Here is a 14,820-nt window from a genome sequence, read left to right as displayed (position 1 = left end):
GCCCCCAAACACCCCCACGGGAGCAGCCTGCCCTCCCCTGTGCCCCCAACCCCCCCCACGGGAGCAGCCTGCCCGCCCCTGTGCCCATAAACACCCCCACGGGAGCAGCCTGCCCTCCCCTGTGCCCCTAAACCGCCCCACGGGAGCAGCCTGCCCGCCCCTGTGCCCATAACCCCCCCCACGGGAGCAGCCTGCCCTCCCCTGTGCCCCTAAACCCCCCCACGGGAGCAGCCTGCCCTCTCCTGTGCCCCTAAACCCCCCCACGGGAGCAGCCTGCCCTCCCCTGTGACCCCAAACCTACCCACGGGAGCAGCCTGCCCTCCCCTGTGCCCCTAAACCCCCCCTCGGGAGCAGCCTGCCCTCCCCTGTGCCCCCAAACCTACCCACGGGAGCAGCCTGCCCTCCCCTGTGCCCCCAAACCTACCCACGGGAGCAGCCTGCCCGCCCCTGTGCCCATAACCCCCCCCACGGGAGCAGCCTGCCTCCCCTGTGCCCCCAAAGCCCCCCACGGGAGCAACCTGCCCTCCCCTGTGCCCCTAAACCCCCCCACGGGAGCAGCCTGCCCTCCCCTGTGCCCCCAAACACCCCCACGGGAGCAGCCTGCCCACCCCTGTGCCCCCAAACACCCCCACGGGAGCAGCCTGCCCTCCCCTGTGCCCCCAAACCCCCCCACGGGAGCAGCCTGCCCTCCCCTGTGCCCCTAAACTCCCCCACGGGAGCAGCCTGCCCTCCCCTGTGCCCCCAAACACCCCCACGGGAGCAGCCTGCCCACCCCTGTGCCCCCAAACACCCCCACGGGAGCAGCCTGCCCTCCCCTGTGCCCCCAAAGCCCCCCACGGGAGCAGCCTGCCCTCCCCTGTGCCCCTAAACTCCCCCACGGGAGCAGCCTGCCCTCCCCTGTGCCCCCAAACACCCCCACGGGAGCAGCCTGCCCACCCCTGTGCCCCCAAACACCCCCACGGGAGCAGCCTGCCCTCCCCTGTGCCCCCACACACCCCAACGGGAGCAGCCTGCCCTCCCCTGTGCCCCCAAATCCCCCCACGGGAGCAGCCTGCCCGCCCCTGTGCCCCCAAATCCCCCCACGGCAGCAGCCTGCCCTCCCCTGTGCCCCCAAACCCCCCCAGCTGGCGCAGCCTGCCCTCCCCTGTGCCCCCAAACCCCCCCAGCTGGCGCAGCCTGCCCTCCCCTGTGCCCCCAGACTTCCCCCTCCCAGCTCCCCGGGCTGCCCCTCCCCAGCCCTGCCCTGCAGACCCCTCCCCAGCTTTCTCGCCCTGCTGCAGCCTCTCAGTGTGCTTCTTGCAGTGAGGGGTCCAGAACTGCCCCCACTGCTCCAGCTGTGCCCCCCGGGGGACGCTGCCTGCCCTGCTGCTGGCCACTGCGCTGCTCTCCGCAGCCCCTGCTGGGCAGGGCACCCCTGGCAGCGCCCCGGGGCCAGGCTGGCTGCGGGCACTCAGACCCTCCCTGCTGTCCTCCGTAACCAGCCCTGGCCCCGCAGCCCCTGGGCGCGGCTCTGGCTCCTGCCTCGCCCCAGCACCTCCTCCGCAGGCTCAGCGCTGCGCCACGGCGGCAGTGCAGCCCTGGGGCGTGCTCCCAGGGAGGGGATCTGGGACCATGCCTGGAGACAGTCGAGGTGAGGCTGGAGAGGGCTCTGGGCCCTGGTGGAGGATGTCCCTGCTGAGTGCAGGGGGCTTGGGCTGGACGGCTCTGGGGGTCCCTTCCAGCGCAGAGCGCTCTGTAAGGGCAGCAGGCAGCAGGGATCCATCAGCACTGCCCTGCCTGCTTGCAGTGGGTACTCAGAACTGCTCCTCCATGGGCAAATGCACATCGACCCCCAGGGCTGGGCTGGCCACATCCCTGCCTCCAGGCATCCAAACCCCTTATGGCACGCAGCCCCAGAGCCCCAGCAGGGTGGGCTTGGAAGGGACCTCTGGGGATCATCCAGCCCAGCCCCACTCCTACAGCAGGGCACCCACAGCAGCTTGCCCAGCAGCACAGTGCCAGGGGGGTTGGAAGCTCTCCACACAAGGACACTCCACAGCCTCTCTGGGCAGCCTGCTCCAGGCCTCCAGCACCCTCACAGCAAACAACTTGCTCCTCCTCTGCACAGCCAACCTCCTGCCTGACACTTTGTGCCCCTTGCTGCCCCTTCTCCTGTCCCTGGGCACCACTGAGCAGAGTCTGGCCCCAGGCTCTTGCCCCCCACAGCTGCTTCAGCTCTTGCTGAGCATTGCTCAGATGCCCTCTGGGGCTGCTCTTCTGCAGGCTCTCAGCCCCAGGGCTCTCAGCCTCTGCTCCTCCCAGAGCTGCTCCAGGCCCCTCAGCAGCTCTGCAGCCTCCCCTGGGCTCTCCCCAGCAGCTCCATCTCACTCCCATCTGCCCCATGCAGGCTGTGCCCATGCACTGCCCCATCACAGCTGGCACCCTGGGAGCTCTGCCATCTCTTTCCCTGCTTGCTCCCTGCCTACACTCTGCAGGTAACCTCCACAGGTGTCCGTGGAGCTCGGGGCTGTGTCGTGGCCACAGCAGCAGATTGCTCTGAGCTCTGCAGCCTCCTCTGGACTCTCCCCAGCAGTTCTCTCTCTCCTGAGCTGGGGGGCCCAGAGCTGGACTCCAGTTGTGGCCTCTTCCCTGACTGCACCTCACAGGGTGGGATGATGGCCAGGAAACATGAGAAACAAATCACCCCAGCCCCGAGCTCCCCACCTGCCCCCCAGCCCTGCTGCAGCCCCCAGGTGCTCTGCCCCAGGCAGGGCTTGTTCCTCCTGCAGACCTTTTCTCTCTTGGCACTCCGTGGATGCCCCAAGTGGGGTCCATCTGCATGTCCAGGTCTCAGCCCCTGCACTGACCCATCACAGCTGGCACCCTGTGAGCTCTGCCCTCTCTTTCTCTGCTGCCTTCACTCTGGAGTTACCCCCCGCGGGTGTCCGTGGAGCTCGGCGCTGTTTCGTGGGCGCAGCAATCAGATTGCTCTGAGCTCTGCAGCCTCCTCTGGACTCTCCCCACAGCTCCATCTCCTCTCCATCTCTCCCATGCAGGCTGTGCCCAGGCACTGACCCATCACAGCTGGCATCCTGTGAGCTCTGCCATCTCTTTCTCTGCTCCCTGGCTCCACTCTGGAGTTAACCCCCGCGGGTGTCCGTGGGAGCCCGGGGCTCTTTCGTGGGCTCAGCAGGCAGATCGCTCTGAGCGTGTTTGTGTTCGGGAGGCTCTTTCCTGCAGCCTTTGTCTCGCTGGCATCCTGCGCGCCAGGCGCTGGCTCCGCTCCGCTCCGCTCCTATCGATCTGCCTTTGCCGGCTGCAGAGTGAGCGCAACCAGGCTGGCAGCCTGCCCCGGAGCCCAGTACCGGCAGGCACCGGAGCGCAGGGCTGAGCCTTTCCGACCGGAGACCCTTAGGGGAGCTCAGATGCTGTGTGCTCGAAGCGCTGCAACCATCGCTGCTGCCGCTCCGCCCCTGCAGCACCGCACGGCCAGGGCTGCGCTGCCACCCGCACCCCTTCCCCCTTGCCTGGGGAGGGGATGCGAGCCGCGATCAAACCCCCCCCAACCGGATTGGCTGCAAGTCCGTCGGGTACGGGAGAGCAGGGAACAAAATCGTCCTTGCTGCAAGAGCCGTCAGGGCTTGGCACAGGCTGCCCAGGGAGGTGGTGGAGTGCCCATGCCTGGAGGTGCTCAGGAAAGCAGTTGGGGACAGGGTTTAAGTGGCCGTGGTGGGGGTTGGGTTGCTGGTTGGATTGGTTGAGCTTAGAGGTGTTTTCCAGCTTGGATGATTCCATGGTTCTAGGAGGTTCTTTGCAGTGAGGGTGGTGAGAGACTGGCACAGGTTGAGGGTGGTGAGAGACTGGCACAAGATTGAGGGTGGTGAGACACTGGCACAAAGTTGCCCAGGGAGGTTGTGGAGCACAGAATCACCCAACGTGATCAAAGATCACGTTGGGTGATTCTGTGCTCCACAACCTCCCTGGAGGTGTTCAAGGCTGGGTTGGATGAGGTCTTGAGCATCCTGAGCTGATGGGAGGTGCCCCTGCCCATAGCAGGGGGTTGGCACTGGCTAAAGTGTTTTCCAGCCTGGATGATGCCATGATTCTAGGAGTGAGTGTGGGCAGACACTGGCACAAGGTTGCCCAGGGAGGTTGTGGAGAGACTGGCACAGGTTGAGGGTGGTGAGATGCTGGCACAAGGTTGCCCAGGGAGGTTGTGGAGAGACTGGCACAGGTTGAGGGTGGTGAGACACTGGCACAAGGCTGCTCAGGGAGGTTGTGGAGAGGCTGGCACAGGTTGAGGGTGGTGAGATGCTGGCACAAGGTTGCCCAGGGAGGTTGTGGAGAGACTGGCACAGGTTGAGGGTGGTGAGACACTGGTACAAGGTTGCCCAGGGAGGTTGTGGAGAGACTGGCACAGGTTGAGGGTGGTGAGACGCTGGCACAAGGTTGCCCAGGGAGGTTGTGGAGAGACTGGCACAGGTTGAGGGTGGTGAGATGCTGGCACAAGGCTGCCCAGGGAGGTTGTGGAGAGGCTGGCACAGGTTGAGGGTGGTGAGATGCTGGCACAAGGTTGCCCAGGGAGGTTGTGGAGAGACTGGCACAGGTTGAGGGTGGTGAGACACTGGCACAAGGCTGCCCAGGGAGGTTGTGGAGAGGCTGGCACAGGTTGAGGGTGGTGAGATGCTGGCACAAGGTTGCCCAGGGAGGTTGTGGAGCACAGAATCACCCAACGTGATCAAAGATCACGTTGGGTGATTCTGTGCTCCACAACCTCCCTGGAGGTGTTCAGGACCAGCCTTGAGCATCCTGGGCTGATGGGAGGTGCCCCTGCCCATAGCAAGAGGGGGGCTGGGGGGGGCTTGGCACTGGCTAAGCTTCCAAGTCCCTTCCAACCCAACCCATGCTGTGATTCTGTGCTCCTTGGCAGTGATTTCTCCCCTATCTCCTCTGCCCACAGCACGACCTGCACTTGTGACCCAGCTGTGAGCAGTCGTCCTCTCATTAACCATCCCCCACCTCTCCCCAGCAGCACTTTTATTAGCAGATTAAACCCCCCCCTTGCCCTCCCCACAGCCCAGGCTGTGTCTGTGCCAGGGGCTGCAAGGCAGGCAGGTTAAGTGGCTCTAAAAAGCACAGCTTTCCCCTTAATTATTTCCCTGGCTGTGTCGATGCTAATTAAAACTGCTCCCCATAATCACATTTAAGGCAGCAAGGGAGAGCAAGGGGAGGCTGAAACCTTTCCTTGCCACCTGCTTGGGGATAAAAGAGGCTTTCAAAGCACGTTAGGAAAGCTCCTCCCCTCCTGGACCCCCACCTCTGGCTGCAGGGGTTGTGGGGGCTGAGGGGTCTGGCCCCCTCCTCCCCCCCTGAGCCCAGCCTGCGTGGGGTTCAGCAAGGGATGGAGCTTGGGGAGGTGCAGGGGTCTGTAGGGTGTGAACCAGCTGTGGGGGTGTGGGTCTGTGGGGTGCGGGTGTATGGGGGTGTGGGTCTGTGGGGTGTGGGTCTGTAGGCTGTGGGTCTGTGGGGTGTGGGTATATGGGGGTGTGGGTCTGTAGGCTGTGGGTGTATGGGGGTGTGGGTCTGTAGGCTGTGGGTCTGTGGGGTGTGGGTATATGGGGGTGTGGGTCTGTGGGGTGCGGGTGTATGGGGGTGTGGGTCTGTAGGCTGCGGGTGTATGGGGGTGTGGGTCTGGGGGGTGTGAGTGTATGGGGGTGTGGGTCTGGGGGGTGTGGGTCTGTAGGCTGTGTGTGTATGGGGGGTGTGGGTGTATGGGGGTGTGGGTCTGTGGGGTGTGGGTGTATGGGGGTGTGAGTGTATGGGGGTGTGGGTCTGGGGGGTGTGGGTCTGTAGGCTGTGTGTGTATGGGGGGTGTGGGTGTATGGGGGTGTGGGTGTATGGGGGTGTGGGTCTGTAGGCTGTGGGTGTATGGGGGTGTGGGTCTGTGGGGTGTGGGGGTGATGCTTTTAGGGCACACAGATTCACCTCTCCAGGGCAGTGATTCCCCCCCACGCTGGGGCTTCTGCTTCCTCTCACGTTGGTGTTCAGGGGGGAAGGGAGCTGGGCACACCAGTGCCAGGCTGTGGCCTTGCCATGCTTGGCTGTGGAGTGCCAGGAGGTGTGAAGGGGCTGGAGGAGGCATGTCCTGGTGCCTAGGCAGCCAAGCACACCCTGCCACGAGCAGGGCACCTTCCCAGGCACCACCATGGCATCTGACCAGCTGATGCACACTGCCCTGCCCGAGGGACAAAGCCTCCCCCACAGCCCCCCCCTCCCTGCCCTGCCCGAGCCCCCTCCTCTGGCATGGCTCTGGGAAGCAGCCTGGAGGAGCTGGCAGAGGAGCTGGCAGGCAGCGACCTGGGAGCCCTCCCTACTTTGGGCTTCCCTGGGAGGGGTTGGCAGCCACAGCTAGGCTCTCAGGACACTCAGACGTCCTCTGGCTGCCCTGAGATCACCAGCGTTGAGAAGAGCAACGATGGGATGCCTTGAGTGCTGCTGGGGCTCACTGTGCTGCCCTGGGTGCTGCCAGCCCCTCTCTAGTGGCCCGGGGGAGGACAGGGGGTGTGGGTCCTTGTGCCATGTGTTGCTGCTGGAGGCTGCAAAGCAGTGTGACTACAACACAAGCCAGCACCCTGCACCTAAGCCCTGCCCACCCCAGGGGGGAGTTTGGGCCAGATTGGTGGATTTGCCATTTTTGTTTTGCATGGAAGGAGGTGATGGGGCCCGAGGGGTGGGTCCTGGCAGCTCCAGGGCAGGGCACCAGGAGAAAGGAAATGAAGCTGGGTCTGGAGAACAGGGCTGGGGAGGAGCAGCTGAGGGAGCTGGGGGTGTTAAGCCTGAAGAGGAGGCTCAGGGCAGAGCTCATTGCTGCCTGCAGCTCTCTGAAGGGAGGCTGCAGCCAGGGGGGGTTGGGCTCTGCTGCCAGGCAGCCAGCAGCAGAAGAAGGGGACACAGCCTGGAGCTGTGCCAGGGCAGGTCTAGGCTGGATGTGAGGAGGCAGTTCCTGGCAGAGAGAGTGATTGGCATTGGAATGGGCTGCCCAGGGAGGTGGTGGAGTCCCCATCTCTGGAGGTGTGTAAAAGGAGGCTGCATGAGGCACTCAGTGCCAGGGATTAGTTAGGTGTTGGGTGCTAGGTTTGACTTGATGATCTCAGAGGTCTTTTCCAACCTACTTAATTCTGTGATCTCCCCACACAGCTGATGCCAAAGGCACCCAGGCTGAAAGAGTACATTCACCTGGCTCACTTGGGGGCAGTGGGTGAAGGTCCAGCCTCTTGGGTTGGAGGCTGGTCTGGGCTCAAGCCCTTATGGTCTCCTCTTTACTGGGAGTCTCCTGCCTATCCCATGGGATGCTGGTGCCCAGTGGCAGCTGGCAGAAGGGCTCTGGCACGTGTGGACAGAGGTCCTGCCCTTCCTGGGCACTGCCTTTAGCTGCTGTAATGGGTTTCTAAAATTAGCAGCACCACTGCTCTGCCCTTGGGCTGGAGCAGGACAGTGCTCAGTTGCTTAATAGCAAAACCCTGGGAAAACAAAACCCAAACCAAACCCAAACCCCCAAAAAACCAAACCAAAACCAAACTCAAAACCATCCCCCCCCAAAAAACAAGCCAAACCCAAAGCTAAACAAAACTCAAACCAAATCCAAACACAAACCAAACCCAAATAAAACCTAAACGTAAACCAAACCCAACCCCAAACCAAATCCAAACCCAAACTAAACCCAACCCTAAACTAAACCCAACCCAACCATAAACTAAACCCAACCCAACCCTAAACAAAACTCAAATCATTCCCAAGACCCAACCCAAAACCAAACCTAAACAAAACCCAGACCCAACCAAACCCAAAACAAATCCAAACCCAACCCTAAACCAAACCCAACCCAACCCTAAACAAAACCCAACCCTAAACAAAACCCAAATCAAACCCAACCCCAAACCCAACCTAAACAAAACCCAACCCAACCCTAAACAAAACCCAAATCAAAACCAAACCCAACCCAAACCTAAACAAAACCCAAATCAAAACCAAACCCAACCCAAACCTAAACAAAACCCAAATCAAATCCAAACCCAACCCAAACCTAAACAAAACCCAAATCAAATCCAAACCCAACCCAAACCTAAACAAAACCCAAATCAAAACCAAACCCAACCCAAACCTAAACAAAACCTAAATCAAACCCAAACCCAACCCAAAGCCAAACCAAAACAAACCCAACCCAAAATGAAACCCAACCCAAACCTAAACAAAACCCAAACCAACCCCAAACCTAAACAAAACCAAACCCAACCAAACCCAAAACAAATCTCAACCCAACCCTAAACCAAACCCAACCCTAAACAAACCCCAAACCAAACCCAAAACCAAACCCAACCCAAACCTAAAGAAAACCCAACCACAAACCCAACCCAACCCTAAACAAACCCCAAATCAAACCCAAAACCAAACCCAACCCAAAATGAAACCCAACCTAAACAAACCCCAAACCAACCCCAAACCTAAACAAAAACCAAACCCAAAACAAATCCAAACCCAACCCAACCCTAAACAAACCCCAAATCAAACCCAAAACCAAACCCAACCCAAACCTAAACAAAAACCAAACCCAACCAAACCCAAAACAAATCTCAACCCAACCTTAAACCAAACCCAACCCAACCCTAAACAAAACCCAACCCTAAAAAAACCCAAATCAAACCCAAAACCAAACCCAACCCAAAACAAACCCAACCCAAACCTAAACAAAACCCAACCCAAACCCAACCCAACCCTAAACAAAACCCAACCCTAAAAAAAACCCAAAGCCAAACCAAACCCAACCCAAAATGAAACCCAACCCAAACCTAAACAAAACCCAAACCAAACCCAACCCAACCCTAAACAAAACCCAACCCTAAAAAAACCCAAAACCAAACCCAACCCAAAATGAAACCCAACCCAAACCTAAACAAAACCCAAACCAACTCCAAACCTAAACAAAACCAAACCCAACCAAACCAACCCACCACAAAATCTCCACCAAAACCCAACCTCAACCCCCCCCCAAAAAAAAAACCAACAACCAAACCAAACAACCCCCCCAAAATCTCCCCCACACATGCCCCCCAAACAACCCAGGCAGGAAGCAAAGCACCCAAGCCAGGCCAGCCACTGCACAGCTGAGTTTATTTGATCATTCAACATCTATTTGTAAGTCATTTCTGGAGAGCAGGAAGGCTGAAGAGCTGCAGAAGGTTTTGCAATCCCAAGGCACCACATCCAGCTGCTAAATCCAATCTAACCCTTCCCCAACAACCCCCAACAAGCAGCTTCCTCCCCCCCTCACACACACCTTTCTCTACCCTGGATGATGTTTCTGAGCTTCCTCAGTTCTTAGAATCATCAAAAATCACTGAATGGGTTGGGCTGGAAGGGAGCAGATCAACTACAAAGCAAGCAGAGCCCCAAGGGGGCAGGTCCTGCTGGGGTCAGGGAAAGCCACTGCACTCCTAAGGGCCAGAGCAGGAGCACCCCAGCTCAACAGGAACACCTCTGGAGCACCCCAGCTCAACAGGAACACCTCTGGAGCACCCCAGGAACACCTCTGGAGCACCCCAGCTCAACAGGAACACCTCTGGAGCACCCCAGGAACACCTCTGGAGCACCCCAGCTCAACAGGAACACCTCTGGAGCACCCCAGGAACACCTCTGGAGCACCCCAGCTCAACAGGAACACCTCTGGAGCACCCCAGGAACACCTCTGGAGCACCCCAGGAACACCTCTGGAGCACCCCAGGAACACCTCTGGAGCACCCCAGCTCAACAGGAACACCTCTGGAGCACCCCAGGAACACCTCTGGAGCACCCCGGCTCAACAGGAACACCTCTGGAGCACCCCAGGAACACCTCTGGAGCACCCCAGCTCAACAGGAACACCTCTGGAGCACCCCAGGAACACCTCTGGAGCACCCCAGCTCAACAGGAACACCTCTGGAGCACCACTCAGCTCTGACCAGCACCAGAGTCTGTCTCCAGAGCTGCACACCCAGTAACTCCCTCATTGCCAGGCTGTTTTCAAGCAGAGGAGCTCTGCCTGAAGAAGATGTGCTGGTGCTCAGCAGGGTGAAGTGCTGCAGGAGGTGCTGAGGAGCCTCCAGAGGAAGGCAAGGAGCTGAGCAAGAGCAGGAAGGCAAGGAGCTGAGCAAGACCATCCCTGGAGCTGGCTGGTGGTGACCTGCTGCTGTCCCATGTGCTCCGGCAGAGCCCCGCAGCGCTGCTGGCTCCTCAGCAACAGGAGGTTCTCAACCATCGCACTCGGAAAGGCATCTTGGGGAGGTTGTTCTCCACCCTCTGCCCTGTTTTGTGACCGAATTCAATCCACCCCATACTGTGCTGCACTCGAGGCAGGATGGAAGGAGAGATTGCACCTGGGAGGAGCACCTCTGCTCCTGCACTGCTCGTGGGTCTGGGCAAAGACTGAGCTCTCTGGCACACCAGGAGGACCCCAGGGAGGGAGGGAGGGAGGGCTGGAAACACCATGACCTGCATCAGGTGTCTCTGGTAGCTGAGGCTGTTGGCTGGCAGGGTGGGAACAGGGGCAGCACTGCAAGAAGCTGGGAGCAGGAGCAGCAGGAGCAGTGGGAGCAGGGGCAGCAGGAGCAGGGGCAGCAGGAGCAGGAGCAGGGGCAGTGGGATCAGGGGCAGCAGGAGGAGGGGCAGCAGGGGCAGGGGGATCAGGGGCAGCAGGAGCAGGGGCAGCAGGAGCAGGAGCAGGGGCAGTGGGATCAGGGGCAGCAGGAGGAGGGGCAGCAGGGGCAGGGGGATCAGGGGCAGCAGGAGCAGGGGCAGCAGGAGCAGGAGCAGGGGCAGTGGGATCAGGGGCAGCAGGAGGAGGGGCAGCAGGAGGAGGGGCAGGGGGAGCAGGGGCAGGGGCGGCAGGGGCAGGGGCGGCAGGGGCGGCAGGAGCAGGGGCAGCAGGAGCAGGAGCAGCAGGAGCAGGGGGATCAGGGGCAGCAGTTGCAAGCAGCCAGGAGCAGGGGCAGCAGGAGCAGGGGCAGGGGCAGCAGGGGCAGGGGCAGGGGCAGCGGGAGCAGGGGCAGGGGCAGGGGCAGCAGGGGCAGGGGCAGCAGGGGCAGGGGGAGCAGGGGCAGGGGCAGCAGGGGCAGGGGCAGCAGGGGCAGGGGGAGCAGGAGCAGGGGCAGCAGGAGCAGGGGCAGTGCTGTCAGCAGCTGGGAGCAGGAGCAGTGCTGCAAGTGGCAAGTAAAGCTGAAGTGAAGCAGTGGCAGGGAGGGAAGGGCCAGAGCCTGCCAGGGGTGAAGGGGGAGCTGGCACCAGCGAGGCCACGTCCATCTGTCACTGCCACATGTCCCCCGTGTCCCCGTTCTCGTGGAACCTGTGGAGGTGGTCGGCGTACCTGGGGAGAGGGCAGAGCCAGGTCAGCAAGGTGCCAGGCCCTGTGCCAGCTGAGCCAGAGCCCTCTGCTTGGCCTTACAGCCAGCACCAGGCCTTCTCCAGCCCTGGGCAGCACCACCTGGCAGCTGCCAAGGTGTGGGCTTCATCCTGCTCTGCAGGCTCCTCATGGCACATGGGAAGGGCTCTGGAGCATGCCTGACTGAAGACAGGTCCTGGCAGCTTCTCCTCCCCCTCCTCCTCACGGATGGAGGGTTTCAAACCCTCGTTTGCAGAGGAGAGGTGCACCAAGCAGTGCCTGCAACCAGCCTGCTCGACCCACCGAGCTCTGCCCACCGTGCCCGGGCAGGCGGTGCCCCTGTGCCCTGCCGCACACTCACTTCTTAGCGCAGTAGGCGGCGCAGTCTCGCCCCACGCTCTCGCTCCAGGCGGTCCTGTACAGCACCTGCAGAGGCACAGTGAGCAGCTCAGCTCTGCCACCCTCTCAGCAGCCCAGCGCTGCTGGGCCACCACTGCCCTGCCACCCCACCCCTGCCACCCCACCCCTGCCACCCCACCCCTGCCACCCCACCCCTGCCATCACACCCCTGCCACCACATCTCTGCCACCACACCTCTGCCACCCCACCCCTGCCACCACATTTCTGCTACCCCATCCCTGCTACCACATCTCTGCCATCCCATCCCTGCAACTTTATCCCTGCCATCCCATCCCTGCCACTCCATCCATGCCACTCCACCCCATCTCATCCTATTCTATCCCATCTCATCCCATTCACCCCATCCCATCCCTGCCACTCCATTCTTGGCATCTCATCCTATCTCATCCTATCCCTTGCCATCCCATCCCAGCCACTCTGTTCTTGGCATCCTATCCCATCCCATCCCTGCCACTCTGTTCTTGGCATCCTATCCTATCTCATCCCATCCCAGCCACTCTGTTCTTGGCATCCCATCCTATCTCATCCCATCCCGTTCACCCCATCCCATCCCTGCCACTCCATTCTTGGCATCCTATCCTATTTCATCTCATCCCATTCACTCTACCCCATCCCTGCCACCCCATCTCATCCTATCCCATCCCATCCTATCTCATCCCATTCACATCATCCCATCCCTGGCACTCCATTCTTGGCATCCTATCTTATCCCATCCCTGCCACTCCATTCTTGGCATCCTATCCCATCCCAACCCAACACTGCCACCCCACCCCTGCCACCCTGTCCTGGTGGCCAGCAGGGCAGCCTCTGGCACAGGCTTTGCAGCTGTCTGTGGCTTCTGCTCATCAAGCAGAGCCCTCAAGCCTTGCCCTGGCTGAAGGCAGCTTTGCAGCCTTGTGCTGCCAAAGTGGAGCCCCCAGCACATGCCCCAGGGGGTGGCCGTGGGGAGGGTCAGGGTGACCCTTTCCAGCAGGCTGGGTTTTGTGCTAGGGCAGTGCCAGCCCAGCTGTGCTGGGTGGGTGCAAGGCTTGAGGCTGCAGGGGAATGGAGCTGTGGGTTTGGCACGGGCCTGAGCTTTGGCTCCTTTTGGCTCTTGTGCCGCTGGGCTTTTATCTCAAAGCTGTGGTCAAGGAGGCAGAGAGGTTGTGGAAGGAGGGACCAAGCCCTGGACCTAGGCTGGTGTGGTCAGGGGTCTGGAGAACAGGGCTGGGGAGGAGCAGCTGAGGGGCTGGGGACGTCCAGCCTGGAGAAGAGGAGGCTGAGGGCAGAGCTCATTGCTCTCTGCAGCTCCCTGAGAGGAGGCTGCAGCCAGGTGGGGGTTGGTAACAAGTAACAGGATGAGAGGAAACAACCTCAAGTTGCACCAGGGGAGGTTCAGCAGGGACATGAGGAACGATTTCTTTCTTGAGAAAAGAAATGGCCAGCTCAGCTGCCAGCTCTCTCAGCACCCTAGGATGGATCCCAACCGGTCCCATGGGCTTGTGAGGATCCAAGTGGCTCAGCAGGTCCCTGACTCCTTCCTCCTGCCCAGGGCAGTGGTGCAGCTCCCATCCCCAGAGGGGTTTCAAAGCCCTGCCTGTGGTGCTGAGGGCCATGGGCCAGTGGTGCCTTGGCAGTGCTGGCTTCAGGGCTGCCCCCAGCAGCCTGCAAGGTCTGCTCCAACCCAGACGGTTCTGTGAGTCTGTGATTAGATTCCAAACCAGGGCTGGCTGCAACCACAGCAGGCAGAGGGCAGAGGGTGGGAAGGGGGAGGCTGAGCTGCCCCAAAGGCTTCGCTGCCATCAGAGGGGTGGAGGAGCTGAGGTCTGTGCAGTTCCCACCAGACACAGCCTGTGCTGGGGCTGGAATTCAGACCCTTCTGTGTCTAGCTGAAGCAAGAACATTCCAGCCCTGTGACAGGTCTCAAGTTTACCTTTCCCTCCCCCCCCCTCTTTTTTTCTAGGTTAGAGCTTTAAAGTTTAATGATATTTAACTTTTTATCTTCTTTGCTCCTTTCCTCACCAAAAATAACCCAAAGTCAGCTACAGCCTGGGAAGATCAGGATGGAAATATTGTTCTGATTTGCCTTTCATCTTCTTTCATCCTTTAATTATTGATGATTTGTTTGTGGTTTTTTGCCCCTGAAATGAGAAATAAACTCCCAGGCTACAGGAGGAGTTTGCACCACCACTGACTCCCAGGGCGCTGAGGCTGCATTCTGCACAGGAGCACAGGATGGTGGTAGGGGTTGGAAGGGACCTCTGGGGGTCACCCAGTCCAAGCCCCAGCTGCAGCAGGGCACCCACAGCAGCTTGCCCAGCAGCACAGTGCCAGGGGGGTTGGAAGCTCTCCACACAAGGACACTCCACAGCCTCTCTGGGCAGCCTGCTCCAGGCCTCCAGCACCCTCACAGCAAACAACTTGCTCCTGCTCTGCACAGCCAACCTCCTGCCTGACACTTTGTGCCCCTTGCTGCCCCTTGGCCTGTCCCTGGGCACCACTGAGCAGAGTCTGGCCACAGGCTCTTGCCCCCCACAGCTGCTTCAGCTCTTGCTGAGCATTGCTCAGCTGCCCTCTGGGGCTGCTCTTCTGCAGGCTCTCAGCCCCAGGGCTCTCAGCCTTTGCTCCTCCCAGAGCTGCTCCAGGCCCCTCAGCAGCTCTGCAGCCTCCCCTGGGCTCTCTCCAGCACTTCCCTGACTCTCTGCACCTGGGGAGCCCAGAGCTGGGCCCAGCACTGCAGGGCTCCATCACTCTTAAATTCCAGAAGTTCCTCCTCACTTTAGATGGAATTTTTTACATTCATGTTTGTGCCTCTTGACCTGTCACTGGGCACCAAACCTTCCCTTCTCCGTTTCCAATCTTAGTGTACAGTTGGGAAGATGTGAAAACTAGAGGCAAGCAGACAGAGGGCAAGAAAGCCCCTGGGCAGCAGCTGGGCAGCAGCTGGGCAGCAGCTGGGCTGGCAGCATGCCACACACAGCCTGAGCTCCTCACCCAGGGAAGCAGCGAATGAACCCAGCGGTACCATGCAG

General features: G+C 60.4%; 1 protein-coding gene and 1 long non-coding RNA gene across 2 annotated transcripts in view; both read right to left on the bottom strand.

The window, feature by feature from the left end:
- Window positions 1-9,130: 9,130 nt before the first annotated feature.
- Window positions 9,131-9,747, bottom strand: LOC135187336 (uncharacterized). The gene is made up of 2 exons (XR_010307316.1): window positions 9,542-9,747; window positions 9,131-9,511 (listed from the first exon to the last, which is right to left on the bottom strand). It is a non-coding gene; the product is annotated as an uncharacterized LOC135187336 (long non-coding RNA).
- Window positions 9,748-11,101: 1,354 nt separating this feature from the next.
- CUX1 (cut like homeobox 1) overlaps window positions 11,102-14,820 on the bottom strand; it is a 426,690-nt gene continuing 422,971 nt past the window's right edge. Inside the window, exons 22-23 of the mRNA XM_064166481.1 lie at window positions 11,751-11,815; window positions 11,102-11,374 (exon numbers count right to left, since the gene is read on the bottom strand). Coding sequence (XP_064022551.1) covers window positions 11,314-11,374; window positions 11,751-11,815 — 126 coding nt within the window. The 3' untranslated portion in view covers window positions 11,102-11,313. The remainder of the gene's footprint in view (window positions 11,375-11,750; window positions 11,816-14,820) is intronic.

Source organism: Pogoniulus pusillus, chromosome 27 (genome assembly GCF_015220805.1).
Source record: "Pogoniulus pusillus isolate bPogPus1 chromosome 27, bPogPus1.pri, whole genome shotgun sequence".
NCBI classification, from domain to species: domain Eukaryota; kingdom Metazoa; phylum Chordata; class Aves; order Piciformes; family Lybiidae; genus Pogoniulus; species Pogoniulus pusillus.
This window is presented reverse-complemented; position numbering and strand designations above follow the sequence as displayed.